Below are 25,868 nucleotides of genomic sequence, written 5' to 3' on the forward strand. Positions count from 1 at the left end.
GATTTACATTTGCGCTTTCCACACGATATCAGTTATTGCTGCAAAGCGTGGTAGAAGAAATCATGCAAACAAAGAACTATACCTCACTTCAATTACTGCAGTTCGTCTTTGCTCCAAAAGCTGCTGATCTGATTACCAAAATTCTTTTGTCACAAAGCCATTATTTTCTTTCTCACTCAATAGAGGTCACAGAACGGGACCGGCCTGGCTGCCTCTAGCAGCTGCAAACAGCAAAAGCAGTGTAATTGCCAACTGGTCCATCACTCATCATTTACCGGTGTGGTGCCCATGCTGCGACCAGCATTAATAGAAGACAATACAACAGAAGACAGGGTCTGCCGGTTTCCACAAGGTGCGTTGTTTGCGAGATTCCAGGCCTGTGTGAAGAAGATCCTGGGCTCTTAAAGTGGCAGTAAGGAAAGCTTGATTATAGGCTTGGGATAGCCACCATACCTTCCAGCCCAGTTTCTTCCCTGCTGGTGCAGGTTGCGGTGATACTACAGAGATTACAAAGGTGATCCAGGTTACCGAGTGCCTGCCTTTTAAATTAAAGTTTTTGTTTGCTGGAACTGCTGCTCTTATTTTCAGTTCAGTAATTATTTGGATGAATATCGAGCAGGAAGAGGACCGTTTCAATGCCACTCTTTAATAATTCCCTGAAGCTGAATGGTGAAAAAACCGAGGTGTTGATATTTGGGAAGAACCAGAATCTGTGGTCGAGCGAGTGGTGGCCCTCTTCTCTTGGCATCTGCCCCACCCCCTCCCTATCTGCCAGAAATCTGGGAGTGATATTTGACACCTCACTCTCTATGTCCCTGCAAGTCAACAGGACCGTTGCTACCTGCTGTGGTGTGATCCGGGTACTCAACAAAATCCGTGGGTACCTTTCCCCCCAGGCGCGTAAACAGGTTGCAGTCGCCCTGGTGGGTTCGAGACTGGATTACTGCAACTCCCTCTATATGGAAGTCAACAAAGGGCTGATCCACCGTTTGCAGACTCTTCAGAACTCTGCAGCACGCTTTGTTTTGAATCTCCCCAAAGCCTCCTCTGCCACCTTAGCCAGGAAAGAGCTTCATTGGCTTCCGGTACAGCACAGAATCGCCTTCAAAATCCTCTGTCTCACCCACAGAGCATTGATGGATGGTCCTGCCAGTGCCATTGGCTCTCTTCTCTCGCGCTATGTCCCCTCAAGAAACCTGCGCTCTGCGGGACTCTGTCAACTAGCTGTCCCCCGCATCAAATTTGTCAGATGGGGAGCCAGAGCCTTTTCCGTCGTCGCTCCGCAATTGTGGAACTCCCTCCCCATGGAGATAAAAACTCTCCCTTCCATCGACTCTTTCAAAAAGGCTCTAAAAACGTATTTCTTTAAGAAGGCCTACTCATGATTAAATAGGACTAAGTAGGGTCTTATGTTGCTGTATTTAATCTAGGCGCCTTGACGCCCACTGGGCTAAGTACGCGCGATACAAGAAACTCCTCATTACTGCTGGTGCCCAGGCCGGGCTTGACCAGGGACACTTAAAGCCCTTGCCAGAGCCGATATGCCTATGCTACTGAGCCGCTCTTATTTTTTGCCATTTTTTGCACATTGCATGCTTGCAAAAAAACAAAAAAGTAAAATTATTGCATGCTTCCCAAGTCCTGACCTATTGGCTTTGCCATTTCTTGTTCTATGAGGCTTCTGTCTTTCTACTCTTGTTTATTTCTTTGTAGTAAGGAAAATTAAAGGCAGACTAGATTTTTCCTTTAAATCAGAAAATAGTAATCTATCTAGCTAAAAAACAGAAACTTCAGGTAAGAGCTTAAAATTTGTGTGCTATACATTTCTCTGCAAAAAAACGAATCCAGGGTCCTGATTCTGCACATAGGTGCGTTATTGAAGTTAACGCTATTTAGATTTATTGACTTTCAAGACAGCAAAAAAAAAGAAAAAAAAAAAAAAGGTAGAAAGGTAGCGATATTTACAAACTATGAATATGCATTACGCTCCGGAACAGAAGTATATCAACATAACTAGCAAAAATCAACATAAGAGTAGTGGAAGCTCCCATAAATGTAACGTATCTTACTCAAACGAGAGTGATCTCACAGGTTGTGCGGTAACCGGAGGTATCAATTTGTCAACCTGAAACTCTTAACCAATATTTGCCACTGGTAGTGAGAATTGGTCACCACTATGGTGTAGTTTTGGGCGGCATCATCGTCAGGTTTCGCACCTAGGTATTCACTTCCCTAGGTGAGTGCTGCCTCCTTTAGAGGGAAAGTACTGGTGGGATCTGTGTAAAAGAAAAGTTAAAAATACCTCCTGTATCCAATTAACAACTTTTAATATGGGTGTGGTATACAGGGGTAAGATTACAAAGTAAGGTGGTGATGCTCTGGGGACATGTAAATTATCATGAGTATCACACTTATACGGGCAACATGTTTCTGCCATGTAATGCTCTTGTGGGTCCAAGGATTTGTCAGGTCCGATTCAAGAGATCAACAGAACCCTTATAATTGTTTTTGTAGACTCATGTCTTCTCACTGGTTAATTTATCATGTGTGTCAATGGCTTACATTGAGCTTTAATGGGATTCATTACTCGCCTCCTAGGTTATGAATGGGGGAAAGGATCATGATTATTTGTTGCTGATCGTCCTTCAGCGTCTATGCCTGGATTCCTCATCTGACCTGGATGGTGCTGTCTAGGTCAGATGAGGAATCTAGGCATAGACGCTGAGGTAACTTATGAGTTTACAAAAGATTACAAGGGATCTGTTGATCTCTTTAATCGGTCCTGATGAAGCCTTGAACCCACAAGGGCATTACAAGGTCAAAACATGTTGACCGCATAAGTGTGATACGCTGTATAATTAACATGTCCCCAGAGCATCACCACCTTACTTTTAACCTTACCCCTGTATAACGCACCCATATTAAATGTTGTTAATTGGATACAGTAGGTAATTTTAACTTTTCTTTCACACGGATCCTACCAGTACTTTCCCTCAAAGAGGCAGTATTCACCCAGAGAAGCGAATACCTAAGTGCGAAACCCAATGATGATGCCGCCCGATACTACACTATAGTGGTGACCACTTACCACCACCAGTGGCAAATATTGGTTGAGGGGTTTGGGTTGACAAATTGATACCTCAGGATACCAACAACCTGTGAGATCACTCTTGTATGATTAAGATATCAACATAACTAAACATGACAAAATATTGAGATACACTACAGAAAATATAAAAGATGATAACTAGAAATTAGCAAAATCAAAAGCGCATAAATAAGTAGATGTGTGAAAGAGTAAGCAAGGAGACTCAATATTAGCCAAAGGGATCAAGAAACTTAATCATAAAACTGACCTCCAAAAGTTGTGTGTATTGGACATGACCACATTTTGTGTGGTGTACACCCAGATTTTTGCCTTCACTGTTATTGCTGGCTGTAGAGCACTGTGCACTTTATCCCTGCCAACCAGTAGAAAAGAGCCTGTGCTCCCCCTTTCAAAATAATGAAATTGGCATACCCATAAATGGCATATTTAACTTATCTATTGATCCCTCGTATACGATACAAATGTTTACCTGGGGCCTGCAATTTAAATGGCACAAGTGTACTGCAACACCCACTGGGCTATCCACTATAGTGACAGTGTAAACATGACTGTAGGCCTACCCTCTGTAACGTGGCTGTGCAGTTTTAAAACAGAAAATTCAACCTGTCAAAAATAACTCCTTTTTGACAGGCCTAAACCTTCCTTTTAAATATTAACACTTTTTTCATATAACCACTTGGGAAACACTTCAAAGGAGAGAAACATGATGCAATAACAACTCTTCTGTATCCACGGTCTTGTTACTGATATGCCTGTTTGTTCTACCATACTTCTGTCTCTGGGTTGATAGGGGGGGCTAGCATGGGTGCTTCATACTGTACGTAGGTGTTAGATGTAGGAGGACACTAGGATTTCCATAGTATGCTCCTTACACACCCCCAGCCCTCAGAGTCCAAGTTTTGTGTGGCCAAGGACTTTTGCCATTTTGAAAACGCCCTAAGTGAGTGGGCTTCAATCTTTACCCTGTTGGTTAGGGCATCCCCAGGGGTCATCATCACCCACTACTTTGTGCAAGGCATAAATGTGGCATCTCAGGGCACCCATTTCAGAACATTGCTGAGCTTGTGGGAGATCAGAAGAGTAATTAATCTGCTGTGTGATACCTAAGAGCCCTAAAAGACTGAATCTGCTCTCCCACTTGTACCTAGGACAAATAAATTGACTCCAAGGGTTAAAAGGCTGACCTCCTGTTCAATCTATAGGGAGACAAAAAGCGAAGAAGACTTTGCTGCAACTACGCTATAACCACTAGCAACAGGACCTGGACTGAAGCATGCTCTTGGCTTCTGCTCAACACCTGGTAAGTCTTCATGCTCCTCCACTGAGGTAATGAGTGGCTTTAGAAGTGTGCTCCTGAGGTGGATTGGAACTTAAAGGACTAAGTCAGAAGCTAAAACCTTTTGTCCAGGACGAACGTGATATGTGTAGTGGATCAACGCTCCATCACGATCAGTGACAAATTGCACCTAGGTACTTTTCTACCATGAACATTGACTATCATTGGCACTTTCTACTTCTTGGAGGTATTTCTACTTACAAGTTTAAAAATTACTCACTCTGTTTCCCCTTATAGATTATTTTGTTTAGAAAATATTACTCTATCTTTCCAACTCAATTGGTTTTTTTAAATTGTTTTGCATTTCAACTTTATTACTGTTTTAATACTGCATAAATACTATGCAGATTGCCTCTAAGTTAAGCCATTCTACTATTTGCCATAGCTATCATGCAACCACACCACCGAGATCGCAATCCTCGCAGCCACAGAAAAACATCCGCACCTATCTCAACAGAGGCAAAACGACAGACCTCATCTTCCTGGACCTCTCGGCCACCTTCGACACCGTCTCCCACAGTACCCTATGCACAAGACTACAGGACGCAGAGATCAACGAAAAAGCCCTGGAATGGATTAGCGTCTTCCTCACCGGCCGAACATAGAGAGTCAGACTACCTCCGTTCCACTCTAAACCCACAGAGATCAGCTGCGGAGTACCTCAGAGCTCCTCTTGAGCCCCACTCTCTCCAACAACCACATGGTCCGCTCGCAGCCATCATCAGGAACCACTGGCTCAACATAGTCTCCTATACACCTACGACACCCAGAACCTGATCCTCTCACTCACCAACAAACCCACGGTCGCCAAGAACAACTTCCACAACAGGATGAAGGCTGTAGCTACTTGAATGAAGGACAGATGCCTCAAACTCAACTCGGTGAAGAAGTCCTCATCCTGGGCTCCACCCCCTCTGCCTGGGACGACTCCTGGTCGTGGACTACAGTTGGGTCCATACGGGATATGGATAAAATAAGATCTTGATTGACTTTCTGACTAATAAGGTAAATTAACTAACCACCATCTGGCTTGTATGAGACATATTCAGTGGCATATAATACTTAAAAGTTGAGCAATACTGGCAGTTGGGCCATACCACCATAACAGACATTTGTGAAGTTGTTGATTTTTTCTTAATGAAATCATTAATCTGTAAATAAGAAATATACACAAACTGATAGAGCGAGTATTCAAGTCTGACTTCAGGACACCATGCACCATACAGTTAGGTGAAATACTCTATCTCTGCTTTTGCCATAATCTTGGAAGCAGTTTCAGCTTCTGCTCATGATCGATATGCCACATGAATTTACTATAAACACATTATATCGGGATGAAGGCTTCAGTTTCAGTTCAGGATGAAACCCTTAAGGATAATTACTACTAAATGTAAATAACTTCCTGATCTAAAGGCTAGTAAGCAATCCAGCATACGTTGCCCCTGAATCTGAAAGTACTGTGCTCACTCGGTAAACGCAGAACTCTGTTTTAGTTCATCCACAGAAATTGTAAGCAAGAGTGAATGCTGATGACAGCAGGGGTGAATTGCTTTTCTTTTGTTAGCTATAGATGTTGAAAAGAAGAGACTCCGCAGGAAGGAGAGATAACTTATTTATTTAGCCAGCAGGAGCGACACAGCCTCTATCTCCTTTCTCCCTCTGCCAATCGTCATCCCAACCATTCCAGAACCCCCTGAACACTCTGCTCGAGACAGAGACCCAACACATCTTCCTTCCATACAATGACAAAAATATAGAACCAACAGTAAAAGTTAACACTGGCAAAACATAACGTGGTTGACAGAAATTAAAAATAGTAGTAAAACAAAAAATTAAAACAGAATGTACACTGATAATGTTACTGTGTCAAAGCACAAAGTTTTTGTAACATTGCGGTGTAATTACATAAGAAAACTCCAGCGTGACAAAATACATTACAAATCTTCAGCATAGAAACATGGAAAGTGTAAAGAAAATCAATGCTTTACGTACTCTTGTAGGCAATGTAGAAATTCTGGAAGAAGGTGCACGATGAACCTCATGAGTCGGAGAACCCTGAAACCTACCTTCTCCAGATGCAATGATATGACGAGACTTAGGAACCGAGATCTTACACTTGTTCCACCCTCTGCCATCATCCAATTTTACACCCCCTTTATTGGTTTTCACAACAGTCTTAAGATCAGAGAGAACTTAAGACTTTCCCTTGGGAAGAATCATGGAATATTTTACTCTCACTTGGTCACCAATGCATACTCTCAATTCTTTGGTCCCAGATTGGATATATTTGTTCTGAGCTTCAACCCTTTTTCTGACTACCTCCTTTATTTTTTCCTCAGGCATTTTAAAGTCTCCCATCCTCCTCCTCAACATTTTGGAAGAGGGAACACGTCCTCTCAGCAAAATGAAAGGAGAAACTGCAGTTTCAGCATTGGCAGTGGTGCGCTTTGCCCACAGTAAAATCTTTAACTCTTTCTTGCAATTCAGACCACTGGCCTTGGACAGTTAAACATTGTCCTTTATCACCCTATTAAACCTTTCTACAAGGCCATTACTCCTAGGATGATAAAGTGAAGTTCTAGAGTGTTTTATCCCCATAAACTCTTTAAATTGTATAGAAGCACTGTGGCCTACTTGTCCTCTGAGTTTGTTGAGCTCACCTGCCCACGTTACTTAAGGGTCCTTCGATTTCCCACTACTCCCCCCGCCAGTGAGCAACCCACCTGTGACGGGAGGTGCCACCCGATGGCTAGAACCCTACTGTGTCATGTATTGGGTAGGTCTCTGTCCTCCTCCTCCTCTCTCTCTATTCTTTGGTTTTACTCCTAATCTCCTTTCCTATCTCTCCTCTTTTCCTTTCTCTAACACTATAAGTATAAGCCATGCTATTCCCCACCGGCCAGTGTTGTAGGTGGGTGTTGTGTGTATTGTTTGCCACGTAAATTCAATAAAACGATTTAAACCCTAAATTGTATAGAAGTAATCTTACAGCAGCTGTCGGAAAGTATCACATCAGGAATTCCTTTCATAGCAAATAATAATACTAGGAACTTAATGATACAATTGACCGTGGGTGACTTCACAAACTTAACTTCAGGCCAATGCCTGTAAAAGTCAACAAGGACAATGCCATACCCAGAAACACCATTTGCAGACAAAGACATGGGACCTATGATGTAGATGGCAAGTTTGGACCAAGCTTTAGCGGGCACCTCAAGTGCTTCTACAGGACCGGGTAGTAGCTTGTGATTTGTCACTGATGGCGCACGGCATGCAAACCCTCACGAATTGTTCCACATCCCGGTCTAAACCAGGCCACCAGACATTTTCCCTTATTCTTCTTTTTATGGCACGCATGCCAATGTGACCCTCGTGAGCTAATGCAAGAACTTTGTTACGCATGGCCTTAGGAACCACAAGCAAAGAAGTTCGATAGAATAGTCCATTAACAATGGACAGCTCATCAAAAACATGCTTGAATTTACTGAGAGAGTCTTCCCTTGAGTAACTTCCAGACCAATCTACATGCACCAGGTTGATCACTTCCTTGATTTTCTCATCCATTTCATAACCACTCCTCCACTCTTGTTCTGTTAAAATGCCATTGGACTTACACACAGTATGATAGATCATTTCAGTATCAGCATCTTTTTCATCGTCTACACAACTAGTTTCATCACAACTGGGTAACCTAGAAAGCCAATCTGCTAACAGGATTTTCTTGCCAGGAACATATTCAACCATGAAACTGTGTTCCAACAATCTGTATTGCCATTTGGCAATCCTGGGGGTCCCCTTGCTACCACCCTTTTTTGGTAAAAAGATGAACTAAAGGCTTGTGATCCACCCTTACAGTGAATTTTGAACCCCACAAATAATGTTTAAAATGGGCAATACCCCACCAGCAAGTCAAAACTTTGCGTTCTATAACAGAGTACGTGGCCTCAACACCTCTCAATTTGCATTTGTAGAGGCTCAGGGTGACTCCTTTGCTATTTAAAATTGATAATACAGAGTGCAACCTTTCATTGTGTTGTTCTCGACTGGTGCCAAAAACCAAAACGTCGTCCGGAAAGATCACCACCCCGGACACACCCTTGAACATGCTCTCCACAATTCTTTGAAACACAGCGGAAGCAAGTCCAAAGGGCATGCGTTTTAACTGGAACAAACCATCAGGGGTGATAAAGGCAGTTCAATGTCTGGAATTGGGGTGTAAATCAATTTGGTGATAGGCAGAAGTCATATTCAGTACACCAAACCACTTTTCACCCTTGAGAGTGGATGTCATTTCAACAATATTAGGTAAAGGGTGTTGATCTACCCATATGTGTTGGTTTAAATCACCTAAATCAACACACATGCGAAGAGTACCATTGGCTTTCTTGGCTAGGACAATCGGGGAAACCCAATCTGATGATTCAATAGGCTTAATTACATTGCTGGCACATAGCTCATCTAATTATTTCTTCAATTTGTTGCATAAAACCAAAGGTACCCTGCAATCCTTATGCACAACAGGTTCTGCCCCATCAACCAATCTTATTTTGTGCTTAAACCCCTTGAACAGACCTAATTTCCTATTGAAAACTTCAGGATACTTGGTGTCCCAAGACTCTTCTTTGATTGTTTGAATACAGATACATTCTTTTTTTAATATGACTTGGTGAGGGTTGTTGGGATCAAGTATGATACCTAGATTATCTTGATTTTGCCACCCCAATAAACTAGAGTCCTCTTTGGCAACATAGATTATTCCTTGGGACTTACTGTCCTTGAAGCCTTGAAGCATAAATCAGCATCAAACTCACCTACAACATCAATGGCTTTTCCCCCATAACCAATCGGTTTTATGGTGGACAATCTTAAAGCAAACCCTTTATTTTTAAATAAATCTTCCCAAACTTTTACACTAATCAATGTAAAAAGAGAACCAGAGTCTGCCAATACTTTAACATCCACACCATTAATGTTCACAATGCACAAAGGACGTGTAATTCCTTGCGGTGTGGCACTACATGTGCTCACGGTATGCTGTTATGTTAATGTGATTGGAACTTATAGAGCGCTAACTGTTACCCGGAGGTGTCCTGGCGCTGTGTGATGTCCTGACTGAAGACAACGTCAGTGTAGGTATTAACAGGTGTAATTTGAGAAAATTCGGAAGGATTTGTAGTTTGTTCATCGATCCTACGCGACTCCTCAACTATGCAGATCTGTTCTTCTTCACTTGATGATGACTCTCCTTCTTTACAAGGTTCTAGGTTCAAGACTTTTCTTGAAGGTCCTGCATTGAATGATCTTTTTCCAGTAGACCTGCAAACTCTTGCGAAATGACTATTTTCAGAAGACTTTGCGCATGTTACATCCACAGCAGAACATAGCTTAGCATTGCCTAGATGGGATGAGCTACCACAACGGTAACACTCCCAACGTTTGTATGTAGGTTTTGAAAAGAACTTGTCATTTCCATTGTTCTTGTCTTGATGCAGTTTATCTTTTGGTCTTTTGTACTTACTCTTGACAGCCAAAACTCCATGAGAATGAATTTTAGGACCAGAAATCGTCATTTGTTTTAAATACGCTGTAGTGCTTTCTATTCTTGTTGCGATCTCCAAAGCTCTTTGTAAAGTAAGATCTGGTTTGGACAGTAGAGCTTCTTGAACCTTTTTACAGTTGGTTTTCTCCACCAACTGATCTCTTATCATTTCTTCTTCAAACGTGTTATAGTTGCAAGAAACAGCCAAAATCCATAGTGCGCCAACATAAGTAGCAGCTGATTCTCCAGGCAACTGTGCTCTTTTGTAAAATGTGTGTCTCTCTAACGTAACGTTTTTGCATGCTTTAAATCTTGTGTCCAAGGACTTGATGGCTGTGGAATATTCATCCTCTACGCCATCACCTTCCCAACAACCTTAGGAATGTGTCTGAAAATGCTGCAACCTTCTGAGCCTAAACAGTGTCTTAAAATTGCATACTTCTTTTTATGTGTAAAAGAATCACCCTCAAGGGCATCTAGGTATGCCTCGAAGCCTTCCTTCCATCTTTCCCAATCCGTTACTGGGGATACTGGGTTGTGCATTAACACAGCAGGTGGAATTATGGATTGTTGCATGTTTGAAAGAAGAGAAAAGCAAAGCAAAATAGACAGAAATAAAATATAACTGGAGTAAATTTGGCGAAGTGAATTTGTGACACTAGAGAACAATTGGTTAGTGTTATCCAGAAATTTCAATTACAAGCTTTAAATGAAGAAGAGAACGTGTCTGTTTTACTGAATCGCAAATTAAATGTTTTTTTTAAAGAAACGTTTCCTTAGTTAAATTAGAGACACTGTTTTTCAAGTGTGTGTATCACTGAAGTAAGTTAAAATTGTGTGTGTATCACCGATTGTTTGAGTGACACACGAGTGATACACGCTTAAAATTGAAGTATGTGTATCACTGGTAGAGCTGGATGGAGAATGCCTGGTTTTAAAATAGCCGCCGTCGTGCGTGACGTAAATGAAGGTCAGGCACTGCTAAATGGCTGCTGTGGCAAAGGGAGCTCGTGGCAAAGGGAGCTCGCGGCAGAGGCTCGCGACTGGAAATACGGAAACACCGGTGCCGCTGGAAACCATGGGGAAGGTCCAATGCTGAACCAGGTGCTCAATTATTAATGAAGAGAGAGTGCGCGGCGAGACCTTACCTCGATGGAATGGCGGTGCAGGCAGAGAGTAAAGACAGTCCGTCGGTCATCAAGGACCCGAAGCAGAGTCCGGAAATCAAATGTAGTACACGCGTGGGACTCCTGCCCGCAGCAGCATGTCGCCACTGAAAAGAAGAGACTCCGCAGGTAGGAGAGATATCTTCTTTATTTAGCCGGCAGGAGCGACACAGCCTCCATCTCCTTTCTCCCTCTGCCAACCGTCATCTCAACCATTCCAGAACCCCCTGAACACTCTGCTCGAGCACCTGCTCGAGACAGAGACCCAACAGAAGTGCAAAATAAATAATCTTCGGTTCCTCTATTGTCCCCGGTTGAGCTTAAAAATTCATGACAAAAGTTAAAGCTGCAAGTTTGTAAATAAGATTTATGCAAAAAATCTGAATTTTTCAAGTCCCATTTAGCACAATATTTAAGTGAAACTGCTCTAAATAACTTTTTTAAACAATTTGTCTTTGAAAACAAGTAGCAAATATCGCCTTTAAAGGTTTTATCTTGTACTAAAATAAAAATCTTTAAGCGATTCCAGTCTTTCAAATATAGTGGTTACGTTTGCTATGTTAAAAATAACCTTTTAAGGTCCTTATTACAAGGCAGGCGGAGTGAGATTCTTTTTTTTTTATACTGCTGCTCCACCCGATCATGAATGGTCTGGTGATCTTGATTCTGCTTTTCTTGAATGGAAAACAGGAGTCTAATTTTACTGACAAGAAAAATCAGTTGATAAAATCGGTGTGGGCTTCAGCTGCAACAGCAGTCGGGATTTAATTCTACCTTTGGAGCAGGTAGGGAACATGCAATGCTAGTCCCTGCGAGGACACTTATTACCTCTTCTCTACTTTACTATCTTCTCCCCCACCCTGCACAGAAGCCACTGCTTCCTTTAGCACCTGTTTAGTGGAGCTGGACAATAGTTTTAAATCCATGGAATTGGGAATGGTATGCGGTTTATGCCCGGCAAAACTGGGTGCGTGCAGTTAGTCCCCATTCCAAGAGGTTTAACTCGGATTTGCACAGTGATGGCAGCTCGTTGCCGCCTGGTACCGGTAATTGAAGGTGTGGCGTTTGAGCATCTACAGCTTTTCAAATTAGAATTTGTTTGGGGAAAAGTAATCTAGGAGAATTAACGAAAGATGGGAGTATACTCCTGTTTGCTGAAAAGAGTTTTTGTAGAGGATTATTCTAAAAACATCTTTTTTTTATAATGTCCCTTAATGAAATAACAAACCAAAATGTTGAAAGCTGCAACTTTGAAAAATGTTAAGTGGTTAATTTAGCAGATTATAGATGACGGGATAAACAAGTGAATGCTTCTCAACGTTTAGCTAAGTTCTAATTAGTAAAACCTTTAAAACTCTGTTTACAGCATGTGCTTTTGTGCGTGAAATATAAATCTGTTTATCCAAACCACATCAGTATTTTTACAAGTAATAATACATTTTTGATTTTTTTCCCCACGAAAGGCATCTGTGATTTTTGCTGTGTGTGAGAAAGTGCCATCTTTCTTGCATGGTATGCCCCCACTTTTTGCTGAATTGCTGAATGTACTTTGACTGAGTGTGCCCTGGACTCCTGCCAATCAGACGCCCAGGGCCTATGTTCCTTCCCTAAACAAAAACCTCCAAATTGGCAAACCCTGGCCACATGTCAGCCCCTGCTAAATGGTACCCTAGGTACCCAGGGCCTTGTGACATCGGAGGCCTCTAAGGGCTGCAGCACTCATTGTGCCATCCTTAGAGGCCCTGTACCCTAACACACACACACTGCCCTTGCAGGCTGAGTGTCTGGGTACAAGACAAAACAAAGAGTCGACATGGCACACATCCCTGTGTGCCATGCCCAACACCTACACTGCCCTGGTATACATCAGCCACCCCTCTAGCTGGGTGCCCTATGCCAGTGGTGGGGGCACAGGAGCATGAGCCCTGTGCCCCTACAGTACCCAGGTCAATTCCTGGGCACTGTAAGTGCAGTGCTGCCATTAAAGAGTACATGGTGCAGAGAGCTCGTCAAACACTAACTCCACAGCACCATAATGGCAACACTGAAGACTGAGAAGTTTAGTATCAAACTTCTCAGCACATTAAACCCACACTGATGCCAGTGTGGGATTTAATGTATCAAGCACCACAGAGGGCATCTTAGAGAGGCCCCCTGAAACCTAACCTAAAATCCACGTCTGGTCTTAGAGGCTGCCTAGGCTGCCACACAGCAGAAATGTTGCTGGACCCCTGGGTAGGAGAGCCCCTGCTCTCCTGGGCCTGCAACAATGCACATCCTGGGTGAGGAGCTAGGTCTCCTCCCCCAGGATGGACAGGGGGAAGCTTCAAAGGCATGCCGCCTCTGTGAGCTTCCCCAGGCCACTTTCAACCCCCACTCTGGCGGGAAGCCTGGCCGGAAACCCCAAATAAGGACAGGGGATGTGCCAGCATGCCAACTCCACCCCTCAGGTGGGGGAGGCGAGGTGAAGCACATCTCCGGGCGCTCGCCATCTTGAAGATGGGAGGCCCTACCCAATCAGGACTAGGCTACTGCCCCCCTCCCACAGGAGAGTGGCAGAATAGGGGGTGTACCCACCCCAGGTCAGGGACCCATTGGTCCCTGCCCTTTACCTACCTGTAACGCCCCTAAATCTAGTATTTAGGGGCACCCTGAACCTTCCTTCCCCAGATTCCAGATTCCGAACTACAGAGAACAGTAAGAAGAAAGAAGACCTGCCCTGCAGCTGCTAAGAAGAGGAAGACACCAACTGCTTTGTCCCCAGCCCTACCGGCCTGTCGACCCTCGAACCTGCTCCTGCTACAACCCGGCATCTCTTGTGGCCAGCAACCTCAAAAACCCAGGAGGACCTGGCTACCTTTTGGCTCTAAGCACCTGGGACTCCCATGAGTAGAGGCTCTACTCAAAATCTGCTTCTAATCCCTAGCATCAGCCCGGAACCGCGAACCCTTCACACTCTGCACCCGCCAAGCCTGACCAGTGCCGGAGTAAACAAAGACCACGAGGACGACCCCATGGCGACTGTGACCCCGAGTCCGGCACCCAAGGACTTCCCTCGACGCTCCTGACGACGTCTGCAGCCTCAGAACCAGGTGCACCCCCCAACCGCGATCAACAGAGAGTAAGATTTCCCGACACCAAAAAGGCACCCCGGCACCCGGCGCCCTGCGGCGCCCTGCGGCCCCCTGTGCCCAACTCCGGGGTACCTACCTATCCTCCAACTACCCAACTTACCTCTCGAAGTGGTGGTGGTACCTGAAGAATCTTCGTCCCAGAGCTTGCAGTCTTTTTCTAAACCAGAGCTTTCCCATTGAAACCAATTAAGCGCCCGAAGGCTCAAAAGCACCCAGCCACCCGAGGGGCCCTGGCAGTGTAACCTTTGCACCTATCTACTTCCCCATTTGCCCTGAGCAAGTGACCAGGAGCCCAGCTCCCACAGACGCGTGGCCTGCTAGTCAACAGCCACCAACCAAGGCCCCCCTGCCTTCCATAGGATAACATTGGGCCTAACTCTCTCTGGACCCGGCTGCCCCTGTGCCGCTGAGGGTGTAACTACTGTACCTACCTGACCCTGGGAGACCCCGGAGTCTGTGCCCAGGACCTTAACTTTGCCAGTCGAGTGCTTACCTTAAAGCCGATAACTCAATTTTCTCCATAGGGTAACATTGACTGGTTTCTTCTGACATTTCTTTTTAAGTGTGGAGTTTTCAAAACTTAAAATATTCACCAAAAATCAGCCGAGTAACGAAAACGAAAATACTCACCTGCTATTAAGGGAGCTCCCAGTGCTGGATCTTGGTGCCCAGCACTGACCCTGAAAAATATTCATAACCGTACTTACCAGTAACCCAATTTTCTTCCATAGGAAATCATTGACTGTTTTTCTGTGAAATTTCTTCCAAGTGTCAATTTTTGCAAACTTTAAATATTCCTTAAAAATCGTATAAATTGTAAAAACGTAATTCCTTACCTGTTTTGGATAAAGGTTCCAGTACTGAGTCTAGGCTCCCAGTACTGGATTACAAAAGTAACGAGAACAGACTATACCTGCAACTTGAATTTTCTTCCATAGGGAATCACTGACTGTTGTCTATGAAATTTCTTCCAAGTGTCAACTTTTAAAATAGCAAAATATTACTCAAAAATCCTAGGAGTAACTAAATCGACTTTTATCACTTGTTTTTAAGTACTGTCCCAGGACTGAATCTAGGATCCAGTCTGGAATCCCAAAAGTAATCCTGAAAGTAATTATTGTAAATAACTTGAAACTTCCATTGAACTCAATGCATTATTGTGTTTAAAACTGTGTTGCCTATTGCAACAACTTGTAACTTTCTACAAAAGCCAATTGCATATTGCAGAAGTATTTATATAAAGCATCTCATCCTGAGAAAGTATATTTTAATTCCTATTGTTGGTTCTAAAATAAAACAGACATATATTTTTTATATAAACCATTGGCCTAGAGTTCAGTTATTGAGTGTGTGAAATCATTCTGCTGACTGAGTGTGTACAACAAATGCTTTACACTGTCACTAAAATTCAATGCTATCATTTTAAAATTAGAATAACCACATTATGAGCTCATCAATATATCAGTTATAGACATGGTTATGACAGACATTACTGAGTACAAGTGGTATGTAAATCACATTTTAATTTGGATTTTTGTGTTAGTACATGACATTGAAAGTCATTTAAATGTTATGCTGACCTGACGTTTTCTCTATTGTAACAGTTAATATGCCCCTGAAGAAGGGCCACTGCCCGAAATGCATTGGGCTGTTGTATATATAAAGATAAGAATGAAAATGACACAAGGAACTAATGATCGTAATGAAGAAATTATGAACCTACAATATCACTGACAAATTTAATTGTGAAACAAACTTTATTGACAAAACGGGGGTTATTTGATCACGATGCTTTTGAGTGCAAGTGGGAGACGCCCCTCAACTTTGAGGATCGCGCTTCCAACTTTGGATATTAGTCATCCTCACACTCGGGAGGATTTACCTTCTTGCACTACCTACCCATTTATCATCATTCTACGGAGATTACAAAAACGAGTGCGATTGTCCATCCATGCAACACTGCGATAGGTTCCGCACAAAGCCCCAATCCCATGACGTAGCTCACCTTAGTCTGCTTCTTCTCTGTGGCATAAACAATGGAGGTGCAGCAGAGCTCGGCAATCTTGCGGCCCTGGCCATAGAAGGACCAGCAGCAGATCTCATCCCCCAACACATCCTTCAGGAAGAGGACCCGACCATTGAAGCGCAGCGCCAGCTTGTCAAAGAGCTCGATGTTCTTCAGCAGGTTCTCGTCTGAGTTACTGTCGGGCAGAGAATGACCGTAGCATCAGAGTGACGTAGGCACTGGTACTACACTACACAGGGAAGGTGCACAGAAGGGAAAACAGGAACAGAAAGAAGAGGACAAACGCAGGCGAGCAACTGCACAGAGAAAACAAGGGAATAGCTGAAGGTCTGTGTGCAAAGAACTGGTAGAGAAGAGTGGGCCTTGCTGGAGAGGGATGGATACAATCTGCCATCCTATTCTATCTATGTTTAAGGAACAGACCATGAAAACAGAAAGAAGAGTAAAAAGAAAGTTGATGGATAAATCAAGAAAGCAGTGTAAATTGCCCCAAAACAAATTAGATTTTATCCTTCCTACTTTTTGCCTTTTGCTTTCTCTCCCGTTATATTCAAGGGAGGAAGTATGAACAGTAAAAGTGGCCTTTTGTAATGTAAAACAGCGAAAATGGTAGTATGGGAGGCAGCTGACCTGGCATGGAGTGCTTGAGTGTCAATGAGTACTGCAGTTTGTATTTCCCAAGTGAATTGAGCTACTGAGCTCCTCAGGGTTGGGGGGTGGTTCTCTTTCAGACTTGTGTTTCTTCATCGAAAGCCCTAATAATGTAGTCTTCATTGATCAATCAATCTGGCGCTCAACATTTTTTTTTAACACGGGAGCGTACTTTGTGATGACAACGAGAAAATTTGTCAACATCAACCCTAGTCTCGATTCTGCTCAGTGACTTTTCCTTCACTGTTGGTCCGTATTTAAGTTTTGCCTCTGTTACTTTTCAGGTACTTGGAAAATCTGTCTGGCTAAAAAATGTGGGTCCTCTTGGGAACCAAAGCAATGCATAATCCTTCCCTACATTATTTTCAGTTTGCAATACCGACAGGCAGGGAAACATTACTCTGGCTATACATATACACTTTGCAGTACACTGTTGATTAACAGACTCCATGTCTCCACCAGCTCTAGGGTCATGGTTCACTACTCCATGCCCAACTGGAATTATATTCTGATCAACTCTTCAATTAATACAGACTGGCGCCTTTTAGATCTTTTAGCTAAGAAATTATATCCAGTACAACCTTTGATAAGCTTAGATCGGCAGTAGTGCACTAATCGGTTTCTTCCACACAGTTTACTGGATGATTACGTTTTAAGTAAAAAAAAAAAAAAAAGCACTGGCATGTGTTTTAGCCATTATGTACACCAGTCTGGCTGCTGTTAAGCCTGGCTAAACATTAGTGGCGTGGGGTAAAGTAGAATGGGGTAGAGTGGGGTAGATTAGAGTGGGGTAGAGTGGGTTATGATGGAGTGGGGTAGATTGTGGAGGGATAGTAGATTGGGGTAGAGTGGAGTGGGATAAATTGGGGTAGATTGGAGGGGAGTGGGGAGATTGTGGAAGAGTGGGGTGGACTGGGGTAGACTAAAGTGGAGTGGGGTAGACTGGAGTGGATTCAGGTAGAATGGAGTTGAGTCAGGTAGACTGAAGTGGGGTAGCCACTAGATCCGTTGCAAGCTCTGTGGGAGTCTGACTTGGGGAGGGCGCTAAACAATGCTGACTAAGATAAACTATTCTCCCACCCACCTGCTGTTTCTCGTAATGTCCGCTTTAATTTAATTCAGATCTACATTCTTAACAGGGCATACCTCACTCCAGAGAAGTTAAATTTTTTCTTCCCAGTGGAAGACTTCAAATGCCATCAATGTAATTTATCTGGCACTAATACACTGCATAGGTTCAGGATGTGTCTCACTTTACATCAGTAAAGCCACCTCCCGGTTTCTAGATCTAGCCCTACTACTAGCACTGCACTCTATAACATGCCTTTGGAAGGTTAACACTAACTGGCAATAGCAGCTTGACACTGAACTGTGCTCTCCAGGTCTGAATCAGAGAGTGCTTTGCTCCAGTGTGAGGAGGCCCGAGGACTCCTCAAATATCCCTTATCATTAAGCTGGATGGGCTCCTCCTTACCTACTGCACTCAAGGAAAAGACTATGGTCTTCCTCCTTAAGCTTGGTACCTTCTGAAAGCCCTACCCTACAATACAGCTACCCTGTGTTCCCCCTAATAGTTAATACTCTATGAAGTGTACTGCCCTATCTCCTTCACTGACCCGCCTTTCGCTGCGAATGTCATGCCGGGGTTAGACTACAATATTGAAAACCTTGCTTTGCATGCCACAACTGCCCAATTTTGTCCTCCATAACTGACTTGCGCGTGAGGCTGCACTCTCGCTACACTACAATGACTGATGTCTAAACTACTAAGTTTCTTGGGTTCCTGTTTGTTCCATTTTAGATAACTAGCATTTACATACATTAGCTACTGAGCAATGATGTTCCACTGCATAGGCACAAAAGAATGTGCCACCAATGCAACTTTGACTGTATATAATTAAGGAAAGTATTCTAATATACCAGTTTCCTGCTACGCACATATAGAAGTCTCCTCTCTCTCTCTCTTTCAATAATTAGCACAAGGCATATTTTTACCGTGTTGAATATATACATTAGGTGCTCTGTCTAAAGCACAGATGTTTTTCTGGACCTACCTTAATACTTTGTACTGTTACAATGCAGAACATTTGAGCTATGTTCGAAGTCTGCAATATGGGCTGTCCAACATGTCCTGCTGGATAAGCTGTGTGATACATCATTACAGTTAGTACTATTGGGAGCTCCTTTGTAAGAAATATGCCCTTTATTCGGAAACACACAGGATTTTTGTCACTTTTGCTGGATCCTATATTTTTCTGGCTGTAGAATATGTGCATTATGCGCCTGCTAATAAGTGATAAACTGCCTTTGCTCTCCCTTTCAACAGGGTGAAGATGACATACCCCTAATGGTCATATTTAACTTGCCTATAAGTTCCTAGTATATTGTACCAAGTGTAACTAGGGCCTGTAAGGTAAATCTCAGTAGTGGATTGCAGCACCCACAACAGTGGCAGTGCAAACATGACTGCAAGCCTATCGTTTGTAGCCTAGATATGCAGTTTTAAAGAGCACATTCAACCTGTCAAAATAACCCCTTTTTACGGGTCAAAACATTCCTTATAAGTTACCTCTATGTAGGCCTCATTACCCACAAGGCAGGATACATGGAATTTAAAAGTAGGACATGTAAGAATTTACCATTAAATGCGTTTACAGAGAAAAATCCCAAAAGCACATTTTACTGTAGCAAGGCTGGCTATTTCATAGTACATCACTGGATTACAATCTTACATTTAATAATGCTACTTTCTGTAAGAAAACAGTTAGAAAAATAATTATACAAATATTTGTAATAGTTATTAAAAATACAATTCAATGGTGAAGTTGGATTTTTGATAAAGATTAAGGAAAAGGTACATTTAGAAAGTTAGCTTTTTCTGCTTAAAGCCTATGGAGGCCAATTTACATATGCTCTCCCACTACTGTCAGCCACTAATTAGCATTTGAATAGGTGGGAATAGGTATGAAAAGCCTCCAAGCAGCAAACAGTAGGCAGTCCTGAATCGGCAGTGATGTCTCTGAACATGACAGAATATGAAGGGTGGGGCTGTGAACGTCTTTTTGCATTTTGTTTACATTACTGTGTCAATTCCCGCTTGACAGGTCTGCTTGGGGTTTACATATTATACTTGGGGCACACTTCAAGGAGACCTCACCTGTCACAGGCAAATGTTAGCGTACACCTGAGAAGAACAAACGTTACTTACCTGTAATCTGTGGTTCTCCAGTATTGGTATCTTTCATAGATTCACATGCCTGAATCATTCCCTGTCATCGGAGTCCCACGGTACATAAAAATAGCAATATATATGCATATAGAAACCATATCATAGGTAACCGAGAACCAGAAAGTAAAGTAGCCAGAACTCAAAAGGAAACAATTCCTCCACTTTCATGACTCGTCCAAGTCATTATATATATAGACCAAACTACAGCCAATCAGGCGACAGCACCACCCAGAATGTTCTCCTCAGAGGCTCAGGCTCTCAGATTTTCTAGCACAAGTGTGCTCCAGAGTGAAAAGAGCATAGAAGAGCCTCTGAGGGGAGGTGGGTGGGTTGCATGTGAATCTATGAAAGGCACCAATACTGGAGAACCACAGCTTACAGGTTAGTAACTTTTGTTCTTCTCCAGTATTGGGGTATCTTTCATAGATTCACATGCCTGAATCAGAGTAGAGAGCAGTAACTCCATAACAATACTAGTGATATTATCATCACAACATAAGCATATGCATATCATAGGCAATATGTAATTCCAAATATAGATATTTCTATACACACATATATATATATATATATATATATATATATATATATATATACGCATCTATATATATATACACACACCAACAATCATAGAAGATCTGTATGTCAGAAATAACAAGAGGAGGAGGGAAGAACAGAGGCTCACCTTATTTAAAAAGATTAAGGAGAACCGCCTGTCCCACACACGTGTCAGCATCGCTGGCAGCTTCCAGACAGTAGTGCTTGGTAAAGGTGAGCCTGCTGGACCACATAGCAGCTCTGCTGATTTGATGAATAGGCACACCAGCAAAGAGAGCGGTAGAGGAAGAGATTGCTCTAGTAGAATGTGCTCTCGGAGCTGTCTGTAATAGTCTGCCTGGATGCTGATGACAGAAACAAACTGCAGCAGAAATCCAACGAGCAATGGACTGTTTGGATATTGGGTGTAAACATCTTTCCATAAGCTATAAACAGCTGATCAGATTTCCGTATTGAAGATGTCCTCTGTAAATAGAATTTGAGACACCTCTTGACATCAAGAGTATGTAAAGCCCTTTCTGCAGGTGATTGAGGATTAGGAAAAAAAGTCTTTAAAATGACCGGTTTGTTGAGATGGAAGTCCGAAGGTACTTTAGGCAACGGGGTTAGTGTGTAGCACTACCGAGTCCTTAGTGAACTGAAGGAAAGACGGTTTAAAAGTGAAGGCTTGCATATCACTGACCCACCCAGCTGATGCGAGAGCCAACGGCAGAGACACTTTCCTTGAAAGAAACTTCAAATCTGTCCTATGAATAGGTTCAAAGGGGTGTCGCATGAGTTGTGAGAGGACAACATTAAGATGCCAGGATGGAGCTGGACGGCATATGGGAGGAAACATGCAAAACAATCCTTTGAAGAACTGCTGAATTACCCTAGAGGAGTACAAAGAGTTGGAACCATCCTGTCGAAATCTTGAAAGAGCCGCTAAAAATACTTCACGAGTAGAATGGGAAAGGCCTGATCTTGCCAAATGTAAAAAGAAAGGCAAAATGTGTTCCGGTTTTGCCTGGATTGGATAAATGTTGGCGGCTTGACACCACAGGCAAAAACGTTTCCATTTGAGACTGTATGTGTTTATTGTGGAAGGCGCTCTAGCATTGGCCAAGACTTCCCTACAGTCTGAAGGAATGTTTAAGTGAGTGAATTCTAGGTGCTCAGGCACCAGGCCGCTAAGCGCAGAGATGCAGGATCCGGGTGGCAGAGCTGTCCCTTCTGAATGGATAGAAGGTTCGGTTATGGTTGCAACTGAATGGGATCGCATTCGGAGAGAAGAAGAAGTTCGGTGAACCAGAACTGGCGAGGCCACCTGGAAGCTATGAGTATTAGGCGACAAGGTTCTGTCTTTATTTTCCGGAGAACCCTGGGAACCAACGGTATTGATGGAAAAGCGTAGGCATAAATTTGTGACCAGTTCATCGAAAACGCATTCCTGCACGATCCCTTGTGGGGAAGCCAGCTTGCGAAGAATGGGCATTTGCGGTTCTGACTGGTCGCGAATAAGTCCAGATCAGGTCGACCCCACTTCTGAAAAATACGATCCAAAGTTGGTTGATGGAGCTCCCACTCGTGATTGGAAACGGTCGACCTGCTGAGGGAATCCGCAAGGACGTTGGAAACTCCCGCCACATTGATTGCTGTTAGACTTATCCGATGTCGGATCGCCCAATCCCAAATTTGCTGGGCTTGCTGAGACAGTAAAACGGATTTTGTTCCTCCTTGTTTGTTCAAGTAATGCATACTTGTCGTGTTGTCTGTTCGGATCAACACCGATGCTCCGAGAACGATGGTGCGAAAAGACTTTAGGGCCAGGAAGATAGCTAGCAACTCTAAAAGGTTGATATACCAAGTCCGTTGTTGAGCATCCCATTTGCCGCTGATGGTGAGCCCTTCCAGACGCGCTCCCCATCCTTCGAGGGAGGCGTCCGTGGTGATGACGAAACTTGGAGTTTCCAATAGAAATGAGCAGCCTACTGTCACGTTCTTTGTGCAAGTCCACCAGTGTAAGGCTTCCCAAATCCGAGAATTCACGTGGATGTCATAGTCAAAGGATCCCGAAACCTGCAACCACTGTTTGTTGAGCTCCTCTTGCAGAGGTCTCATCTTGGGACGGCAGTTGGGGACCTGGGGAATGCAAGATGACAGCATCCCCAGAAGTGACTTGAACTGCCGGACTGAAATGTACTTTCTTGATCGCAACAGTTGGGCAAGTTTGCAAAGTTTCAGTTGCCTTTCGTTTGAGACACAGGCTTGTGTCAGCAGAGTGTCTATGGTGGCTCCCAAGAACGTTCGCCCTTCGTGATGGGCCGAGGTGAGACTTGTCCAAATTGATAGAGAGGAGCAGAGATGGGAAAAGAGACCGACATCTCTGAGTATGGGCGTTTGCGACTGTGAAAGAATTCGCCTTGAAAGGCAATCGACTAAATAAGGAAAGATTTGAGATCCCTCCAGTCGAATATGAGCTGCCACTGGTGCTAAGACCTTGGTAAAGACACGGGGCGCGGAACGTAGTCCGAAAGGAAGGACTTTGAACTGGAAGTCCCTGCCAGCAATTCTGAACCTCAAGAACTTTGTGTCTGGGGAGAATTGGTACATGAAAATAAGCATCTTGCAGGTCGAGGGTGGTCATGTAATCCCCTGCCGTGAGGAGTTGGAGAATTTCTTGAAGAGTCAGTTAGATATTTGTTGAGGGAGCGAAGATCTAAAATGGGGCACCATTCTCCCGATTTCTTTCTTATTAGAAAAAATCTGGAATAGAAACCGGTTCCTCTTTGCAACTGAGGAACTACCTCAATCTCTCCCTTTCGTAACATCAAAATTATTTGGGAAAAAAGCTCTGAGAGTTGAGCTGGAGGTGGTCCTTTGGGAGGAGTATTCGGAGGAAGTTTTACAAATTCTAGAACATGCCCGCTGGCCACAATGTCCAAGACCCATTTGTCTGTTGTTATAGCTGACCAGTTTGAGTAAAAACGGGAGATTCTTCCTCCAACTATTAAAGGGGTAAGCGGTAGAGCAGGTGGCAGTTGTCACTGCGTTTTAGACGTATCAAGAGGTAGTTGGTTATTGCCTGAAGGATTGCTGACGCCGAGATGAATAACGTTGGTTACTCTGATAGGATTGATATTGTCTTTGCTGATTATAGCCTCCTCGACCACAGAAGGATCCATGGCCTCTAGCGCCACGAAAAGGCGCTTTCCTGAAACTGAAGAGTACAGAGAGATCTTGCTGTTTCGGTATCCTTTTTAATGGCCTGGAGGGCCTCGTCCACATGCAAAGGCATATCAATTATTTTAGCCTGAACCTCCTGGCAAAATGATGTAGCTTTTAGCCAACCCTGTTGCCACAAGACTGCGGCCCCTGCCAGTTGTTGAAAACCTGTAGACGCAACATCCACAGCCGAATCAATCTCAGCCGAGATTCGTTCACCCTCCTGAAGGATTTTTAGCACCTCTGACTTAGCGGGCTCAGGCAACATGTCGATGTAGGGAAAAATGTCCGACCACATCTGTCTATCATATCGACCTAAGATGGCTAGTGAATTAGCTGCACGGACGGTCGTTGCTGCCATGGTCGAAACTTTCTTTCCAATAGCGTCCAGATGCTTCCCATCCCGATCAGGAGGAGCTGAGAGTGGAGAAGAGGGATTCGGCGCTCGACGTTGAGCTGTTTGGGGATAACGGAATCTGCCTTTGGTTGACCTATCAGACATGCTGGCGAATTGTCTGGTGCCTTGTATTTCCTCGAGGCAGGGCAAGACCGCAGGAACAGAAGCAGGAGCTTTCATAACCTTTAGTCCTTACTACCAAATAAAGTCAATAATAGGAATCGACCGTATCTGCTTCCTCGGCTGATCTTTAAAATCGTAAAGGAAACAATCATCCTTCTTTGTTTCCATAGGTAGGAGGAACCGTTGTGTTGCCCCCTCCATGAGAAGATGAAAACCTCCGATGTCAACTGGAGGACAGTCAACCGGAGCAGGAGTAGATGGAGACAGAGTTTGTATCTGTAGCTGTCCCACTCTGTCATGAGTGACCTGTCATCCTGTTCACCTTCCTCCCTATCGCCATCTGTGGTGTGAGCATCCTGAGAGTGATGCGAAGGTACCGGAGAATGTGGTCTGGGCGACCTCAATGCTGATGAAGATTGAGGAACAGGTGTAGGTGGTATAAAAGAAGCTGATTCAGATGGAGGGAAACGTCGATAATAATCGTCCAACATGTATTGCAGATTATTTCTATAAGAGCCAGGCATTTGGGCCGTAGGAATTGGATCTGGAGCTGAAGGAATAGTCTCCTGGCAGAAATCCTCTTCTTGATCCACATCCTGATATTTAATGAAGAGCTCGGAAGGGCTCCTGGCAGTACGAAACCGATCACCCGATTCTTCATCATCCTCTTCAGAATCCAGCAACTGTTCAGGTAACACAAGAGGAACCTTAGAGGGAGAGGTGTGAATTGGAGAGAGAACCTCCAAGGAAGCCCCACGTCTTTGTAGCAAAGAAGGCGTTGCTGTCGACGGAGGCAACTGTGTAGACGATGCCGTAGATGATTTTGTTGGCATAGGCGAAGACCAAACCGGAAGAGCCATGCATTAAGACAGTTGTAGCGTTGATGAGATAGCCGTCGACGAGGCGGATGATGATGAAGTGATAGTCGACGAGACAAACCTCGACGACGAGGCAGCCGTCAACGAGCCGCTTTTCATTTTCGTCATCAAAGCAACGTCGACGGTAGATCTCACCTCCTTCATCTACGAGACTGGCTTCACAGAGACGGATACAGGCGTCGACGGCGATGATGCCGATGACCATATTATCTGCGGCTCGGCAACGAGAAGGCAGCAGTCGGTGTCGGGCTGACGGTAGGCTTCATCGACGAAGACATCGTCGTCGAGCTCGTCGACAAGGGACCCTGTTTCTGAGGTAAATCTCTGTCAGAAACTTGTTTTGAAGTCTGAGACTTCACAGTCTTTCTCGGGGGCGTAGAAGGAAGAGTTTTACTCTTAGAAGGTGGAGGAGCCTTTTTAGAAGTAGAAGGCAGCTCAGCACTCTTAGAAGTGTGCTGTTTTTTCGACACCTGAGCCCCAGGCGAAGATAAATCTGTCAGCTGTCCTCTTCCTAGAGG

The 25,868-nt window shown here is 43.8% G+C and overlaps 1 protein-coding gene across 1 annotated transcript in view; it reads right to left on the reverse strand.

Moving 5' to 3' along the window:
• KCTD13 (potassium channel tetramerization domain containing 13) overlaps window positions 1-25,868 on the reverse strand; it is a 165,474-nt gene that overhangs the window by 31,838 nt on the left and 107,768 nt on the right. Inside the window, exon 6 of the mRNA XM_085618795.1 lies at window positions 16,290-16,485. Within this exon, the coding sequence (XP_085474921.1) occupies window positions 16,290-16,485 (196 nt within the window). The remainder of the gene's footprint in view (window positions 1-16,289; window positions 16,486-25,868) is intronic.

This window comes from Triturus cristatus, chromosome 7 (assembly GCF_964204655.1).
Source record: "Triturus cristatus chromosome 7, aTriCri1.1, whole genome shotgun sequence".
In the NCBI taxonomy this organism is placed as follows: domain Eukaryota; kingdom Metazoa; phylum Chordata; class Amphibia; order Caudata; family Salamandridae; genus Triturus; species Triturus cristatus.